Consider the following 17,456-nt stretch of genomic DNA (forward strand, 5'->3'; position numbering starts at 1 on the left):
ACTGTAGAAAAAGCTTGTGTTTAAAAAGGATTTAACATGAAGTTTCATGCATTGTTGTGCTAGGTATACCTGTACAGAAAAATCATATTAGACAGAAACTGCTAAAAAACATCATTTTTAATTTTTCAAGGGCAATAACTCTAACAAGGCGTTAGTCTGACTACTTTGATCAAATGCAGACTTTCGTAAGACTTATCATAAGGATCATTTCATCAATTGAAAGTTTCTTTCTATCTACTATACTTTTCCAGATATAGGCTGAAAACTGCTAAAAATACCTTTCTTTGCCTTTTAAGGGCAAAAACTCTTACAAGGAGTCGTCAAACATTTTTTTTTTATCTCTCACAGACTTTTGTAGGCTCTTTAATAAAAATTGTTTCGGCAGTTGAAAGAATTTGGCTGAACCTAACAGTTTTGAAGATATAAGTGAAAAACTTCTGTCTGACCCCTATGTTTTATTTTTAGTAACAATGGCCATGTTTTTGGAAGGACTAAAAATCCCCACATCAGTTCTATGAAAAATACCCAAAGAAACACTCATACCAAATTGGTTTCAATAGGTTTAGTATTGTCAGTGGAGAAGATTTTTTAAGAAATCACAAAAAAAAAAAAAATACATTGAAAAAGGGCATTAACTCCAACATGGCCAACAGATTGAAATGAAAATTTGACCACAGATAGATATCATCATGCTAAACACTTTAATCCTATTTCAGAATTTGGCTTAAACTAATGGTTTTGGAGATATATGCAAAAAACTTCTGTCTGACCCCAATGTTCTATTTTAAGTAACAGCAGCCACGTTTTTCATATGATCAAAAATCTCAACATTAGTTCCGTGTAGTATACCCGAAGGGACACTTTCACCAAGTTTGGTTCTAATTGGTACAGTAGGGTCAGAGGAGAAAAATTGTTAACGACAATGGACGCCAAGTGATGGCAAGATGAGCTTAAAAAAAAAAACACATAACAAAATTTGAAATTAATCCATCCATTTGGAGTTTTGATAATTGTTACCAAATTTGGATGCATGGACAAAGTAATTTCCACATATACCAACAGCAAGTTGAGTTGGGGAATAGTACATAGTTCTATACTTCATTTTAAAGGTTAAATGAAACTCGGAAATTACTGTATTTTGGAACAGCACACATATAAACATAATTTTAACAATGTTGACCATAATGAACAATTATGATAGTAATGTAACTTACAACTCAAAATTTCCAGTGTATGAATTTTCTTCAAATGTGTCATCATACTCTTTCTCAGCTGTGTTTGGTTTAAAACTGACTGAGGTCTTTGGTCTTGTATCTTCATGCCTGTAACAAGCATTATACTGTTAAGTATTTACAATTAAAATCAGTCTAAGAAAAATAGGTCTCACTAACCACTTCCATTCAAATGGCCACCCCCTTATACAGTACCAAAAACACACTGAACCAAGACCTATGCATTGTATAAAGGTAGAAATGTTAATTTTCAGTATTATTTATTCAAGTAAATTTTGTGAAGGATTTCTACAATCATCATACCATTAGCATAATTATTTTGAAAGCCTTATTTTCCAAGGTTCACAATGGTATGCAACTTTAAGATGTCATTTGTCCTGGGAATTCACAGTGAAACTTAGAAAATTACTTATTTAACAAGTAAAGTAATGGAAACGTTAGACATGGTTAGTGATACCATACATGGAACACTTACAGATTATTATATTCATCTGTAAAGATCAAGTCCCTTTGCATCAAATCTATTTGCATTAAAAACAAATCTCATCAATTAAATTGCATGTAACAAGTTAACTAAACTGGTACCCACCTGGATTTGATACTATGATGAGCAGAGGCTTGAAGACTTTCACTCCTTTTACTGAACCCAGGACTATGAGATCTAGCACCAACTCCTGGACTACGTGTCCTTGGCAAAGTATTACTTTGAATAGTTTTTATTTTTGGAGCAGTATGTTGAGATGAAACTTGATCTCTTCGGAACTCCTCTTCCACTTTCTTTGGTTCTGTCGCAGCTGTACTGTAATTTGATCGTTGTTTATCTGAAAATTACAAAAAAAATGGAATACGTCATGAGTAATTTTTTTAAAAATAAAATCATGTGCAGGGAATATACTTTATTGACAACAATCTTTTTTCTTTGTTTTGACTCATACTATTGCTGTGATCATAAAATTGATAATTTATCAGAATAAAAAATCCACATTGATCCCATCTATCAACAGAATAACACCAGTTTTGAACATATTGAGAGAACATCACATCTCCTCATTTTGGGCACACTATGGAAGTTTTCAGTCTTGACTCAAAAACAGCTGCAATTCTGTGATTACTTTCTTTTTTTAAAAAAGATTCTATTGATGTACTTTATCAATTATCAAGTATATATTAGATAGCCACCACTGATGTGAATCAATTTTGTGAATTTCCTTTCTTGCCAAAATCTGTAGGTTTACAGTTTGTATTCTAACTAAAAAGAACCCACTATCAGTGTGATAAAATACCTTGATTTTGTTGATGTCACTATAAGTGTGATAAATACCTTGATTTCGTTGATGTCTTGCAAATACATTAAATACATTATCAGGGTCAGGAACCGGGTCATCCCATGAGTATTTATCTCTGTGTTGTGTGGTGGGGCGAGGTATCACCAGTTCTGAGGAGCCACTTGGATGATGGTGTCCTCTACCCGCATGGAAATCTCTGTCTCGTAAACCAGAACCAACCTGATAAATCAACATAACTGGAGTTTAGTCTTATGGTGAAATTATTCTATACAGTACTGATTCTGTTTTTATAGTTCCAGAAATCTAACCAATCTTTTTCAAACTTATACAAGTTTTCAGTTGACTGGGTAAGACCAAATCAACACTCCTCTGTTAAAACAGACAGTAGGACAGCAATCTGTTATAATGCTTAAATGTTTAAATACAAAGTATGAAAAGCAGCAAAGTTCAAGGACAAGTACATAACATATAACTAATTACACTCTATTGTCAGTGAAGTTCCAAATTTTGCAGAATTAGTGGAACTGCTATTACCATCACATAAAAATTCCGCCAATAACCATTTTTTTTCACTTACCATGAAGTGCCATGTGTTCCATGCAAGATAGGCATGAGATAAGCAATTTAATATTTATAAGAGAAAGAGATATTATCAATACATTTTAAATGATCCACTCTATCCTAATCACTATGTTTTATTCACCTAAAACTAATGCACTGCTAGTTTGATGTATGATCTTGTTTCGATTTTACATTTCCATGAATATTAATTAGCCACTCCAATAACTCTAAATTGTGATAAACCCCGAGAGACAAAAAAGTTTATGAAGTAATGGTATCTCATATTGAATATTGGCAGTAATCTTATATTTTTATTGTGTCAATCTAAAAAATAGATACTTATCATAAAACTCCATTGAAATGATAAGATTCAAATAGGTAATAAAAATTTCCTAATTTTTTTATAAAGCAAACCAGAATTTTTTTTAATTTATTTTTAATTTCAAACATCAGCATATTATAAATTTTAGATAAGAATTAAAATATAATCAATTTAATGGAATTTCTAGGAATAATTCGGTATTGTTTAACAACATCCAAATCCCTTGATAATATCAGTGCCTTCTATATGCTGGTGTAAATAGTCCTGTGTAAGCACCATATATGCTGAAATCTGTAAAAACTTTTGAATAAAATTACCTGTCGATGGTTGTTAAGTATTGAATCCGAGTCATCTGTGATGGTACCAAATGTAGAGGTCTCGGTTAAAGAAGAATCATCCTAAAATGTAAAAAAAAGGTTGTGTATATGGCATAACTGGGTTGACAATTATGTCGTGTATTTATTGTAAAAATTGGTGATTTCAATTTTAAATGATGGTACTTGCGTTATTTTACACACATTGGACAGTTTCCTAAACAAACATAACAGACTTGTTGAATGGGCACACGATGAACCATAGTTAAATCTGTACTTGATTTTACAAAAAGTTTGTAAATGTAAAAATTGATTACAAGTAATTATGTCACAATGGTAATTTCTATTATGACATCATAACTTACAATGAATTTTACACTTACAACTTTTTGTGAAATCAATAATGGGTGATGAAAACCTCTGGATTATATTCTACAAAATGTACTTAAATATTAACCTCATCTTGGTGAGGATGTCGAATCTGACTTCCAACAGTCCTGCCTGACGGGAGTTTCCAACTATTTAGGTTCTGTCGTACTGTATGCCCTCGGTATGCAGCCTGGATTCTGATGGCTGCAGCCTCAACAGGGTTACTATCATCGCCATCATTAAATGTGGAGTTTCTCTGAAGGCCTGAAGAAAGCAAAGAACAAAATTTGTTTTAAATATATTTAATTTTATGTTAAACCTTAAGCCTGTAAATTGGTACTTCATTGTGGGGACATATCATCGACAAAGAAAATTCTTATAAGCCCATTTTTTAATCTTCAATGAATATCATGGCATACACTTCCATGCCAGTTAATTGATTTTCTTAAACAGCACACTGTATGTTCTTAAAACTTTTACCAAACAATGAAGTCCAAGAGCCACAATAAAAATTTGATAAATGAGACCAGTTCACATAACTCTGAAATCTTACATTTGATCATTTTGTGATAAGGCATATCAAATTTGAAAACAAACCTTTGTAAAAACCATCAGAATTATTTGTACTACATGATCATAACCACAAATTATTTATAGAAGAGAAAGCACAAGGACAAAGTTTCTGAATTCCACCCTTTTTTATTAGTGCTATTAAAAGTGCATTTCCATATTACGCAGCAAATGAAGTGTTTACTTCCAATTTTAAAACCTTTAGTATAATATTTCAATCATTCTTAAAATCAAATGAAAGTGCCAAGATTTAAATAAATGAATAGTGCCTTACAAATGGACCTATTATAAATTTCCTAATTTTGACTATTTTATTGAACAAAAATAACAACATTGAAATTTTTGGACCCTTGTAAATACCGAAATTAAATTTTGTACAAATATTAAGAGGCTACTAGTTTTATGATTAACTTCCTTCACTTAAACCCTCTATGTGTTATGACCTGTACTTTTCAGTTAATGGAACAATGAGAAATCTCAAGATATATAAAATGCAAATAAGACAGTTCATGACCTTATACCACATCTAAATGATATAAAATTCTTTCTTTTGTCTGTCTCAATCTAGAAACCAATTCAATGGCTCATCCCTTAGGCTAGTAAAGACAAAACAGGTCTTTTACTGAATTTGAAACTACTATAACATACACCATTGATGCAGATAAAAAGATTTGAAAAAGGCCATTTCCAACCTTTTAAAAGCAATTTTTACAAAAATAATGTACAGAAATAACAAAAATTTCTCATTGCCTCAGAACACCCAATGGATTTCTCAACGCTCCAGTGAAAAATAGAACATGAGGCTCTGTTCAGCTCTTTTTTAGAGTATCACTATAGTATTTTATTGATATTGAAATTGAAATTACTGAGATGCAACAAAATGTGTCAATCAGACCCTGAAGTCCCACACTGTCTGATTAGAACTGATTAAAGTTAACAGCACTGTTTTTGTATGTAAGATGAAATTGCATCTACTGTATGGGATAAAGGAAACAGAGGGCATACTTTAACTAGAATTGTAACAGACATCTAATCTGTACCAGTTTTTAAGTGGGCATAGATTAAGCAATTAGAAATGACACAACCAGTAACAGGACCTCCCACACTTAATAAAAATTCCTTTCCACAGGTCAAGTGGTGTCAAAGGAAGCAAAAATGTTGTTTAACCAGACCTTAAAATTGTATTTGCCTATATCATTGAGATCCATTTTACCTGACAGAGAAATAACTTAACACTTTTAACTCATAACAAACACATTTAAATAAATCGAAAGTTTTGAATTAGTAGTTTTTTAATTTTTATTATTTATTTAACCCAATTTCAAATTTATGGCTTCAGATATGACTGAAAAGCATAATCAACTGAGTTTTTGATTAATATGAGCACAACAAGAGCAAAATCCCTTGATATTTGCCTCAATCAAACTTCGATTGTTGAATGCATACTTGTTAACCTGTGGAAGATTTTCCCCCAATGACAGTCTCCTGAGTGAGATTTTTTTTGGTAAAAGCAAATTTTTCATGTAAAAATTCAGTTATTTAATATTTTTCACAGATAATATAGTAAAATTAACCAAAGTTCTCCCAATAATCTTACATTTTCTTGTGGGAGATTCAAATTTTTTCTTTGATTTTGTGGGAGTCTCCCCCTAAAGTGGGAGGGTTAATAGGTGTGTTACTGTCCTCATTTTCTAATGGATAAAATTTATTGAAATGTCAAAGGAACAATGAATTATAACAATTAAATACATCCATTGTATGTCAGAATATAAAACATCCCAAATCAGAGGGTCTTTAACACGTGGTTCAGGATTGTTTTCTGTATATTTGACATGCTAAGTCAATACCGGTACTTATGTATACTATATAAGATCAACAGCCATTTAAAACATGGACCTGCTTTTATGCATTTCATTTAGAATTACAGCTCAAACTCTTGAGGTTCCCCCAAGTCTTTAATTTCAAGATGATTTATGAAATGGTTCATGATTTTGATATACTTCATTTCCACAGCAAAAACAAATAAAATAAAAGAACTATGTTCCATGTTCCCTATCCACTCCAGGCGTCAGTTTCACAAAAAGTCGTAAGTGTAAAATTGATCGTAAATTATGACGTAACAATGCTATTTTCTGTTACGACATCATTACTTACGATCAACTTTACACTTACGACTTTTTGTGAAATCAATGCCAGGGGGTTAAGGTAAAAAAAAAAGACTTTACCTGCCTTTTTTTACAACTTGTCAGACACAATGAATCAACCATTCCTAAGTGTATCAACTATTACTGATAACTATTACAATATTTGCTAGGCATTGTTGATTCACAAAGATGTCTGAGTAATCCATGAAAGTATATGATGAATATTTGTAAAAAATATCTTACACAACCACTGTCCTATGTTGTATTGTAGCTTGGGACAATAAAAAGTTTGAAATAGGAATCAAAGTGTAAAAAGTGTACATATTTTTTGTTTCACAATCGGATAACTCAATTCAAATTCTTGCTGTCATTATAAAATTTAAACAAATATTTTTTGTATAATATATGCCATAAAATCATTCAATGTGAAGTTATTTATCATTTTATTTATTTTGATGCACTTTTAAAATGCTCAACAAATCACTTTAATGTTAAAACATTCAGAACATGCAGTTGACTGTTGCAGAACAATCAATGCAGAAAAAATGCCAGTTCAGAAAGTGAGACAGAAAAATATATCACAGTGAGTCTAATAAGAAAAGATATGATGTTAAGTCAAGAGTTAAAAACTGTTTCTTTACATTATCAACTTTTCTATATCTTTATACAAAGTTTTTTTAATTTAGCATTTACATTTATGTCTGTCCAACAGACTCAACCAATCACAAAATTACCCATACAAATACATATACAGTAAATTAGGTTACAAAGTGACCATCATTGCCAATTTTAGAGGACACACCTAGTATCACACTTTGTATCTAAGTCAAAAATTAAAAACTACTCACTTTGAGAATGAAAAATTGCACAATTTGGGAATTACCAACATGATTAAAAAAAACTTGTTGGTTATAACAAGGTGTACTGCAGTCATTCCCTGCTTTCCTGTTACTAACCTGGGAGATTTGAGGTAAATACGGAGAAATCGTTTCCAGCACCAGTCATTCTGTCATAGCGGGTGACGAACTCATCATCATTATCATCATTATTATTGTGTCTGTTAAATGCCCATCTTTGGTTTGTGTTACCATCTACAAATAATACAACATTGTCATTAGGTAGGTAAACATTCCCAATGGACATGATGGAATCCACAGGGGATGACAAAGAGAGGGTGGAATTAATACAGCTGGTTACAACTGGCAGTCCAATGTTCAGCACTGCCAAAACCGTTTTGGGATGAAGGAAGATAGTGGCCTACACTCTAATGCAGAGTTAACAACACAAAAGTTAGTAAGTCAATTTTCAAATACCATTACTTTCTACACAAATGTTTCTGTTGTTATAGATTTTTATTTCCTAGCACTAATGGCAGTGTATCTGTAGGTCAGTCAAGACCAGCGAAGGTATTTACCCTACCAGTGCACCTAATCCACAGCTGGTGTGTTCATTCCATCTGTACATTCAATCAAGTCTTGGATAGACTGGTCATATCTAAAAACCGCTTTGGTCAAAAAAGGGGTTTTGTTAAGGCATGTTTCAGTTTACATAATAACAGTAGTATATATAAATATTGATGACACGGATTTACACTGTCATTTTCTGTCTTTCTTTTTAAAGAATACAAGTTGTAACAGCATCCATTCCTCAGAATCAAGAATTATTACCCTAATTCCAAATAATTTTCAAAAACATAAAAAGAGACCTAGATTTTGCTGAGCCAGCAGTAATATCAATATTTCAATCAATATTTTAGCACAATTTGAAAGAAAAATTAATTAAAGTGTCAGAGAAAAATGAGAGTACATACTTGATATCCCCAACAATGTAAACCGTGAGCAAAGATTATCAGACCTTACCTAATTAAGCATTGCATGTACTATGTAGTAGGAATAATATCAATGCTACTGCAGGAATTATTAAAAACCTCCTCAATAGCAAACATGAAAATCTATAATTACTCAATGGAATTTATTTTACTACAAACAATAGAACCAGTCCAAATGAAACAAGGTCAGTTATGGCATAACTAGGGTAGGTGGATAGGTTTCTTACTAGAATTAACAATACCTTGAAAACAATTGAAAAAAAAAGGTCTAAAAAAGTAAAATGGTGACTTATTAATTCTTTTAACCAAATGAATTATCAGAAATCTGTACCTTTACAAGTACACCTATAATACTGGCTTTATTTGTAGTTTGCTTATATCTTGAAATATTGCCAAAATCTTCTAAAGTTTAATATTGTATCTGTAAACAAGTATAGTGAATATTTTCTTATTGTAAAAGAATCTCAGGGAATTAATTAATTTCTTCAGTTGGTAAATTTTGTACAATATTTTTAATTAAAAGTGTTTTTTTTAAAATAATGTCCACTGTCATGCCTTTGCCAATTTCAACAAATTTCTCCCAGCAAGAGGATTGAGTCTAAGCAATGAAACTCAAAATAATATAGGTATGCCGTATTGAATCATAGTTTGTTGGTTTGACAGCCTATCTTGACACACAAGTAACACACACACAAAAAAAAAAAAAAAACCAAAACAAAACAAAAACAAACTATGAAAACAAAAATAAAAATAAAAAATTCCAATTATTTTCAGGTACAATAAAATTACTTAATATGTTATGATATAATCACTATATGACATTGAAGAGTGAGAAACAGAGCCAATTTGAGCAGTAAAATATTTTAAATTAGAGATATGAATGATGTTCTTAGCCCTCAGAAGTCATTGTTCAGCAAAATTTAATATATTTACAATTTGCCTTGAACTTCCGTCACAAATGCTTTGGTAATCTGGTTACAATACCCAACAAGGTATATTTGATTATAGATCTCAAATCTTTTAATCTGTTGCAAAGAAAATATTTTCCAAGATCAAATAAGGAGAATTTTTCATAATGTGTTCTACATTACTGCCAAATTTATAATGTTTCCGTGACAGTAACTTTCACTGCCAATAACGAAGATTGTGAGAATGATACCTTCTACATCTAATATATAGTAAATCGTACAAATAATACAATTCCATGGTCATTCAGATTAAACTGCACAGATATCATCACTTATTAACAAATAGGAAAGTGACAGAATCAAAATTATATCATACTTAAATGCATACAATGTATAGTAAAAAACTGGTGACTTTCAATTCCTAACTCCAGATGATTTAGATACGAATTTTTTTCATTACAATTTTGTTTTGCAAACAAATATAAATTAAATGACCTAAGTATGATTTTTAACAATAAATTTTGGTTGATATATAATAATGAGGTTACTATTTATTCACTGGTTATCTAAGATCTGTATATACAAACTTTGATGCTTCTTATGTTTGGTTCGAAGTTTAATATCAGGAGATTATACTAATAACAAATACTGAAGGAACTACTGACCTAAATTAGATTCTAGAATTTTTAAGGAATTTTTAAGGAACTTTATGTTAACACTTGAAGAATTGTAACTAATTAATTTTGCAGTTTACTTATTTCCCCCCACCCACATTTGAAACTGATCATGTAATGAAACAAAACATGAGAAACCTTACTTAAAAATAGGACATTAATGGAACATTAAGTGATACCCAGCCATGTAATGGTGAAAAAACAGTGGACAGTAAAATGTTAAAAATGGCCTGGCCTTGAAAAGTACCTATTTAATTTTGTTGAAAATCAATATTGACATGTATTTTATGGTACTTAACATAATACCATGCCACTTTGTGTGGCGGGGTATGAAAACTAGAGTAAAAGGTCAAGAAAAACAGCCTCTATATCTAAGTTAAAATGATTACGATCTTTGTTTCAGATGCAATTAACAGAGGCCTAGTTCCTCATTACTCAATGAAAGTCTGTGCTTCTGCCTCTTCAGATTATTTACCAGGAATAAAAGATGCGTCAAAATGGCTATAAATGGCTGAACTAAGCAACCGCTGAAACACAACTTACTTTCATCTACCTCTCCTTTGAGCTTTCTAGCCTCTGTCTGAATTTTTTCCTGTAAATGCTTTGCTGTTTCCTTGATAGCTTGTAATCGTTGTTCACGAGTCCGATCATTTCCCTCTGCAGAGGGTCTAGAGATAGCAGTATTTCCAGCATAACCAGAATGTAATGGTCTACTTTCACTTTCACTTTGTTGATTATTAACAGCCTGAGAAAATTTAGTCAACACATTATCCAAATTAAACGAAAATCCACCTATTGTTTTATTGTTCTCCATGAAATCTCGATCTTTCTGCAAACTAGCTTTCCATTGACTTGTCTGACTGGGCTGACCTCTAGCTTCCATTGTCCTGTACAAATGAAAATTTCAGAGTCAAATTCCTAGTACTGCAGACATATTAAATTCACAAGAATATGTCAATTGAACATATCAAATAATAATTCCTTGGTTGTGTAAAGGATGAGGTGTCTTGATAATATTACTGACTTTTGCAGGTGCAATGTTTCAACAACTGTCAAATGCAATAATAGCAAAAATTATTGCATAGCAAGGGAAAGACAAAAAAATCCTGTTTACATTTGAATAGTTCACAATCTCATTCTTATTTCTATATAAAAAAAGATTTTGTCAAAAAGATCCCACCAACTCAATCACTTTTTTAAAGATTTAATGATATGGACCCAAAAAATCAATTGGAAAAGAGAACTAATTTGCATATGCATATTAAGGAAGCCCCCTTTGAAACCTATACAATGGCAAAGAAGACAGATAATCTTATCTATTCATATCAAAATATTGGTAAACCATTAACATTTAAAAACACATTTGTCAACCAAATTACAGGTCCACAAGTAACAACCTACAGAACAAGTTATGTAAGATCTTAGCAAATAAGCATTGACCCAAGGAGCTCATATATAAAAATAGATCCTACAAACAAAACTCCAAAGAGACACGAGAAAGTAGATCTATAAATATATTTTCTTTCATACTAAAAGTAAACAAATGTTGTATATTTGAACCCAGGTCTCCTATATTTAAGAAACTGTCTAACATCAAAGACTTTCTATTGATCCGACAATAACAAATAAAATTCTTTCTCTCCTCTAGTAAATGCCAAAACCTTTAAACATTGCCATGTACTTTAAGTTAAGAAAAAACACGACAATATGTTAATGAAACAAAAATAACTCTGATCTGTAATTTCCTGATAAAACAATGAAAACTGTGAGTTAGGCACAGCCTACAATAGAGCATCCCACTTATACACTTAGTCTACGTTTGTTAAGGCATTGTTCAGAAAAGGGATGATGGCTGAAAGGGGCAATATAGGATAGGCAAACAGTTGTCTACTTTTAGAAATAATTCAGCATACCGTACCTAAATACTGTAAATAATTATTACCAAAGCATTAACAGTTTTGAGTATTTTTTCTTGGTTTTTGAAATGCATATTTTAATTCAAAATCATTTAAAGGTTACTTTCACTTTGAATTCACTTCCCTGGCCCATTTCTAACGGCCTGTCTGATACCTATTCCAGTTTGACTGAAAGTCTATCTTATTTGCATGCGATGCTCAGTAATATTCATCAAATAAGAATTACGATGAACATGTGTACCAAGCTTCATGTTGATGAGTACAAATTCTCTTGGAGAAAACAAAATCAACCCTGGAGTACATGTATAAGAAGAGTACTCCACAACTGAAATCAATATGCCCCAACTTTGTTGGTGGAGCATTTATAAAAAAGAGTAAATATTGTAACTTGAAATGCCTTTAAATAACACACATGATAAGAAAAAAAGTTCCTATAATATCAAAAGACCAGTTTTACTTAACCATACAAGACATTAACAATTTTGGATATGTGTAAGATTACAGCAGTACATTAAAATATTCCTGCATTTTTAATGTCATTAAATACCAATTTCTTTCAAGATCAAATTTGTTTACATCTATAAAAAGATCATACAGAATTTGTCACTATTCAGCGCAACGGGAGGTGGACCAAATGTCATAGTGCTACTGTCTATTGCATAAAAGAGAAAATTCATAAATACACATCAGTGAATAAAGGAATGATTTCTTTTATGCATTACTCTTGTGGAATAATTCAACCAATAAATGCAGATCATAAACTTAGCAGGTTTATTATTGATTTTGACATATTTGCGGGGTTTTCTACATAATTTGTCAGACAGCATTATGAAAAATAAATATTACGCTATAAAAAAAGATTTCTTTAAAGCTAACCGTATCCATAATTGTAAAATAGAAATAGAATTTCAATTAATAAGAGGTAAACCTTCAATTAAACAGTTTTAATTGTGTCAAAGATCTCAAAAATGTATTTAAAAAAGTGTTGAATATACAAGTATTAAAGACTGAAGCACTTGATTTTCTTTTTGAATTATGTAGAGTACAAACCATTACGGTTAAATTCATAGGGTAATAGGAACCACCCAAGGCTTAAGAGTACATGACGCAAAGTAAACACTGCTTCAGTACAGAGTCCTTACCAATCAAACAGCTGAAGACATACTATAAAGATTCTAATGTAAAATCTGTTTTCATAGAGTTCCCTTCATTTTCCTACCAAATCTTTGAGTACATAAGTAATATTATGTAGTGTATTTTCAAAGAAAAGAGTTCCCTCACTTTCATATAGAGTTTTTCAATTATATAATGACAACTATCAGAACGTAAAGTACAACCTTGGTACAAAATGCATAGCATATCATTTCTTGATTAATTTACATAGTTTATTGATGCAAGAGTTGAGATAAAAGGGGAATTCAATATTGTGACAGTGCATTTCAAGTGGAGAAATTTTTCTTTTTTTTTCAACAGAATATAAAAATCCGGACATTACATCATCTTTGTTTGCTATCCTGTTTTAAAGACTGATTAATGACAGACTTAACACTTAAGCAGGGGTTGAAAATTTTGTTGGGCAAGACCCAAGCCCTGGACTTTTTCACCTTTTGTACACTAAGCCCGAACAATGTTGTGTCAAGTCCCAATCAATATAAATGCAATTTTGTTATCTGACATTCTTATGTATAATTCAATGTTTGCAGGGAAGAAGACACAGTGTCAACTGATTCCATCTCCAGGTCTGATGCCGTGTCAACAGCTTTCCGTTTCTCCATTTTTTTAACTGTGAAATTGTACTTGAGCAACAGTATTTTCCTCAAAAGTTTATCAACAAAATTTGATCCTTTTCATTCCAGCGCTTGATTAATAAAATTTTTAGTATGTCAAAAAATGCGTCTGATCAAGCGCAAGTGCAATTCAGACTTGAGAATGACTAATCAATAGATCCATCTAGTGAATACCCATTCTAAAAATAAAGTTATAACTATTTATAGGTCAGGGAATAGATCGAGAAACATGGTCCAAATAATGACAACAAAATCTTTCCAAAACTAGTTTTTATTTTTTTAGATTTGCCATGCCCGACGGGCTTATTTCATTGAAAAATGGCAAGTCCGAGGTGCAATTTTTTTAGTCCCGGGCGTCGGGCTTTAGGAATTTTCAACCCCTGTTAAGTCAAAATTAAAAGTTCAGTTTCCCAATTGAAATTGTATTACATGAATATATATTTATAACACATTCTACGCAAAATAACTTTGTGCTAGATCTTTAATTCTCAATAATAAAGATTCATTTTGGCATAATAAAAATCATCAAGGTAGGCTTCTAGGATCACATGCCACCTTGGAATATGAAAATTTACCCTTTAGGAGTTGCTAATGGTGAACCCTCATCCATTGAGTCTCCAGTCAGAGTTGAACTACCATCACTCATTTCCATCTCTTCATCATGATTTTCAGAATCACTATTAATCTGTAACGAGAGATGTAATTGATGTATTTCAAGTCACTAAAGATGTTCCAACACTTGTTACAGTTGCCTTTTCTTCCTTTAAAGAGGTATATTAAACAAGTATGAAACAAAAACTGACACCAAGAATCTCTAGGCACACTGTAGCCACCTGCAGCAGTACATTTACAACTCTGCATAAGATCAGCTTTCAATACAATCTTATTGGTTTTCTGGTATTCTTCAGTGACTAACCTGTATCCCAGGTCAAATGAAAAAAGAAAAGTGATGTCTATTTTCACTGTTTTGGCCTGTTGGAATAGTATATAGTTTTTCATCAATCCTATAGATTTGGGCAAGCTTTCAAAACTGTTTAAGGACAAGACTGTTCAATCATGTTGAGTTTTCTTTCTAAATGTTAGGCATTTAAAAAAAAAACTTTCCTTTCATTAGTGCATAAATAAAAACTAACATAGTTTATTAAACCCTTAACAGTACACTACCCTACCAGAGTATACCTACCATAGTCCTGACCCTCTCGGTGTTGAAGGGATGGTTCCTCGGAAAGTCTGACAATGCCATAGGCCGTGATGGAAGCTCACTGGAGGATTTACGTTTTATATTATCTTTGAAACGTTTAGTATGGGAAGCAGTCTGCTTCTGTTTACAATATAACTCTTCTAGTTGTTTTCGTCGCAGTTCATCTGCTTTCTTCTGTCTTTTCTCTTCCTCCAGTTGTTTTTGAGCTCTTTCTGCTTTCTTCTTCTGTATATAATGTCTTATTTCTTCAGCATCATAATGTCTTTGTTTTATTTGTGAGTGTTTGTCTACTTCAGCACCTGAAAAGAAAGAATACTCATGCTATAAGTCTTTAACTAGAACAATGTCAAGTAAGCCAGTCAAGAAGGGGTTACCTCTACATTGTAAATATCTGGAAGTGATTATGCAGGCTATGCATTATTTTTAACAATCAAACTTAACATAACACCAACGTTCCATGTGAACAACTCTATTTCTATCAATGTAAGGACTATTGAGAGACAAAAATCCATCCTCAGGGTAATACCTAATGTCATTAACCTGGGCAAGCATGAGCTCCCTTTCAAAGAATAATTAAATAGGACAACTTCCATTTAAAAATTGGCTATTATAAAAATTTTGTCTATTGAAAAATAACATAAATTTTCCATGTGCATATTGTTTATTGCACGAAGTGCGAAATTTTTATCTTTAAACATGAGAAAAGTAGCTCTGAATTTAACTGCATAGGGGCATGTCAATATTTTAATATCCACTGAGATATAACAAAATTATATTAACCAATCAGATTACAGTATTTATCTCAAATTAATTTATTATCATATGAAGGTAAATGTAATGTATTTATGCTAAGAACTGTCTATGTAATCAGTGGCAACAATACATTGCAGTAGAGTCTGAATGCAAAACTTGAGCTATCATCACCGTATTCATAAATAACAATGAAATACTATACATTGTACTTATATTGAATTCAATTATTTAATTGTTTTGGGCTATTCATTATTAAAACTTTATACATAAACTTCCAGTATCATGTATGTATGATAATACCTAATGTGGACTATGACATAGCAATGACAGCAATGCTCAGAATAATGGAGCCATTATAAATCAATAAAATACTGGTGCATTTTGGGAAGAACATACTGTCCCAGGATTTCTCAAAGTTGACCAATACATGAATATGAAGTTGTGTTGATATATTGAATGATGTATAAATTTCAAGGAGGTGATTTAATACTTTTGTTGCCTATAATCTCTTACAATTCTTTTTTTTCTTCAAAAAATGTATTGAGAAAGTAAACAATTTTGTTTTTCTGATCTTTTATCACCATATCATAATACTCTCTTGGTTCAGGTATTAATTGTTTTCATGGGTGATCATTGTCAAATTAAATTTATCTATAAAAATAAAATTCAAAAAACAGGAAAAAAAGAAAACAGAAAAAATGTACTGCAAGGGAAATGAAAAATGTCATCAATGAACAGTGAGATGTTTATTATCCCTTAAAGAAATTCTATTGTGATACATTTATAAATAAAAAAAATAAACAAGATAACACTACACAACACCCTACCTCAAAGTATGAAAAAAATTATCTCAAATAACTATACATACTTAAAAAATCCATTTGTCCAAAAATTACCATCTCTTAGTACTGTCCGAACACTGTAGAATTGAATTGTGTTCATAAAATACTATCAGTAGCGATACAATATCCCTGGCTATTGTATAAGCCGAGATGGTAATCAGAAACATCTACGTTACAAATGTAATTAAATAGTTGATCAATAGACCAATGTTTTAAAAATTTAAATATATAGTCATTGTTTACACGCTTAAGGCCATATTTCCTGTGAAGCAGTTCAGATATAGTCTAATTTCTCTTTCAAAAGCATGAAAAAGTGTTGAATTTTTCATTACAATTGCTGACATACTTTGAGAAGCAAGCAACCACATTGAATTAAAAGACAGTAGGCGTGAATATGAAACTGAATGGTTTTCAATATATATTTTTAAAGGTTAAAGAACAGATGTAAACATTAACTGAGTTATAAGGCATTTTTTTTTCTGTACATTTGTCATGCATTAATGTTTTGCATTAGTGATTCTTGATATGCTTATTATAATCCAATTGAGGCAAAATAAGAAAAAAAAAAGTATAAAAAAACAAATTGTTTTGCATGAGCCCTACACCTTTTCCGACCTTACCCACCCCCCTTTTTCCAGTGGCAATCAAAATTTGTCGACCCTATTATCCTTGTGACCCATCCTTTTTTTTTTTTCATTTCATGTTCATTTTATCATCCATTTCATGTTCATCGTCTGAATATAGCTGAA

At 31.4% G+C, this 17,456-nt stretch overlaps 1 protein-coding gene across 5 annotated transcripts in view; it reads right to left on the bottom strand.

The window, feature by feature from the left end:
* Nucleotides 1-17,456, bottom strand: part of LOC148611662 (centrosome-associated protein 350-like) — a 118,630-nt gene that overhangs the window by 19,372 nt on the left and 81,802 nt on the right. For all 5 annotated transcript variants that reach the window (XM_088592431.1, XM_088592432.1, XM_088592433.1 and 2 more), the window contains 9 exons: nt 15,095-15,411; nt 14,487-14,596; nt 10,752-11,095; nt 7,755-7,889; nt 4,173-4,348; nt 3,719-3,799; nt 2,554-2,737; nt 1,822-2,053; nt 1,215-1,322 (listed from right to left, as the gene is read on the bottom strand). In XM_088592431.1, coding sequence (XP_088448557.1) covers nt 1,215-1,322; nt 1,822-2,053; nt 2,554-2,737; nt 3,719-3,799; nt 4,173-4,348; nt 7,755-7,889; nt 10,752-11,095; nt 14,487-14,596; nt 15,095-15,411 — 1,687 coding nt within the window. The remainder of the gene's footprint in view (nt 1-1,214; nt 1,323-1,821; nt 2,054-2,553; nt 2,738-3,718; nt 3,800-4,172; nt 4,349-7,754; nt 7,890-10,751; nt 11,096-14,486; nt 14,597-15,094; nt 15,412-17,456) is intronic.

The sequence above is a fragment of the Perna viridis genome, chromosome 7 (genome assembly GCF_037379345.1).
Source record: "Perna viridis isolate PV_CMFRI_1.1 ecotype Kerala chromosome 7, ASM3737934v1, whole genome shotgun sequence".
NCBI lineage: Eukaryota > Metazoa > Mollusca > Bivalvia > Mytilida > Mytilidae > Perna > Perna viridis.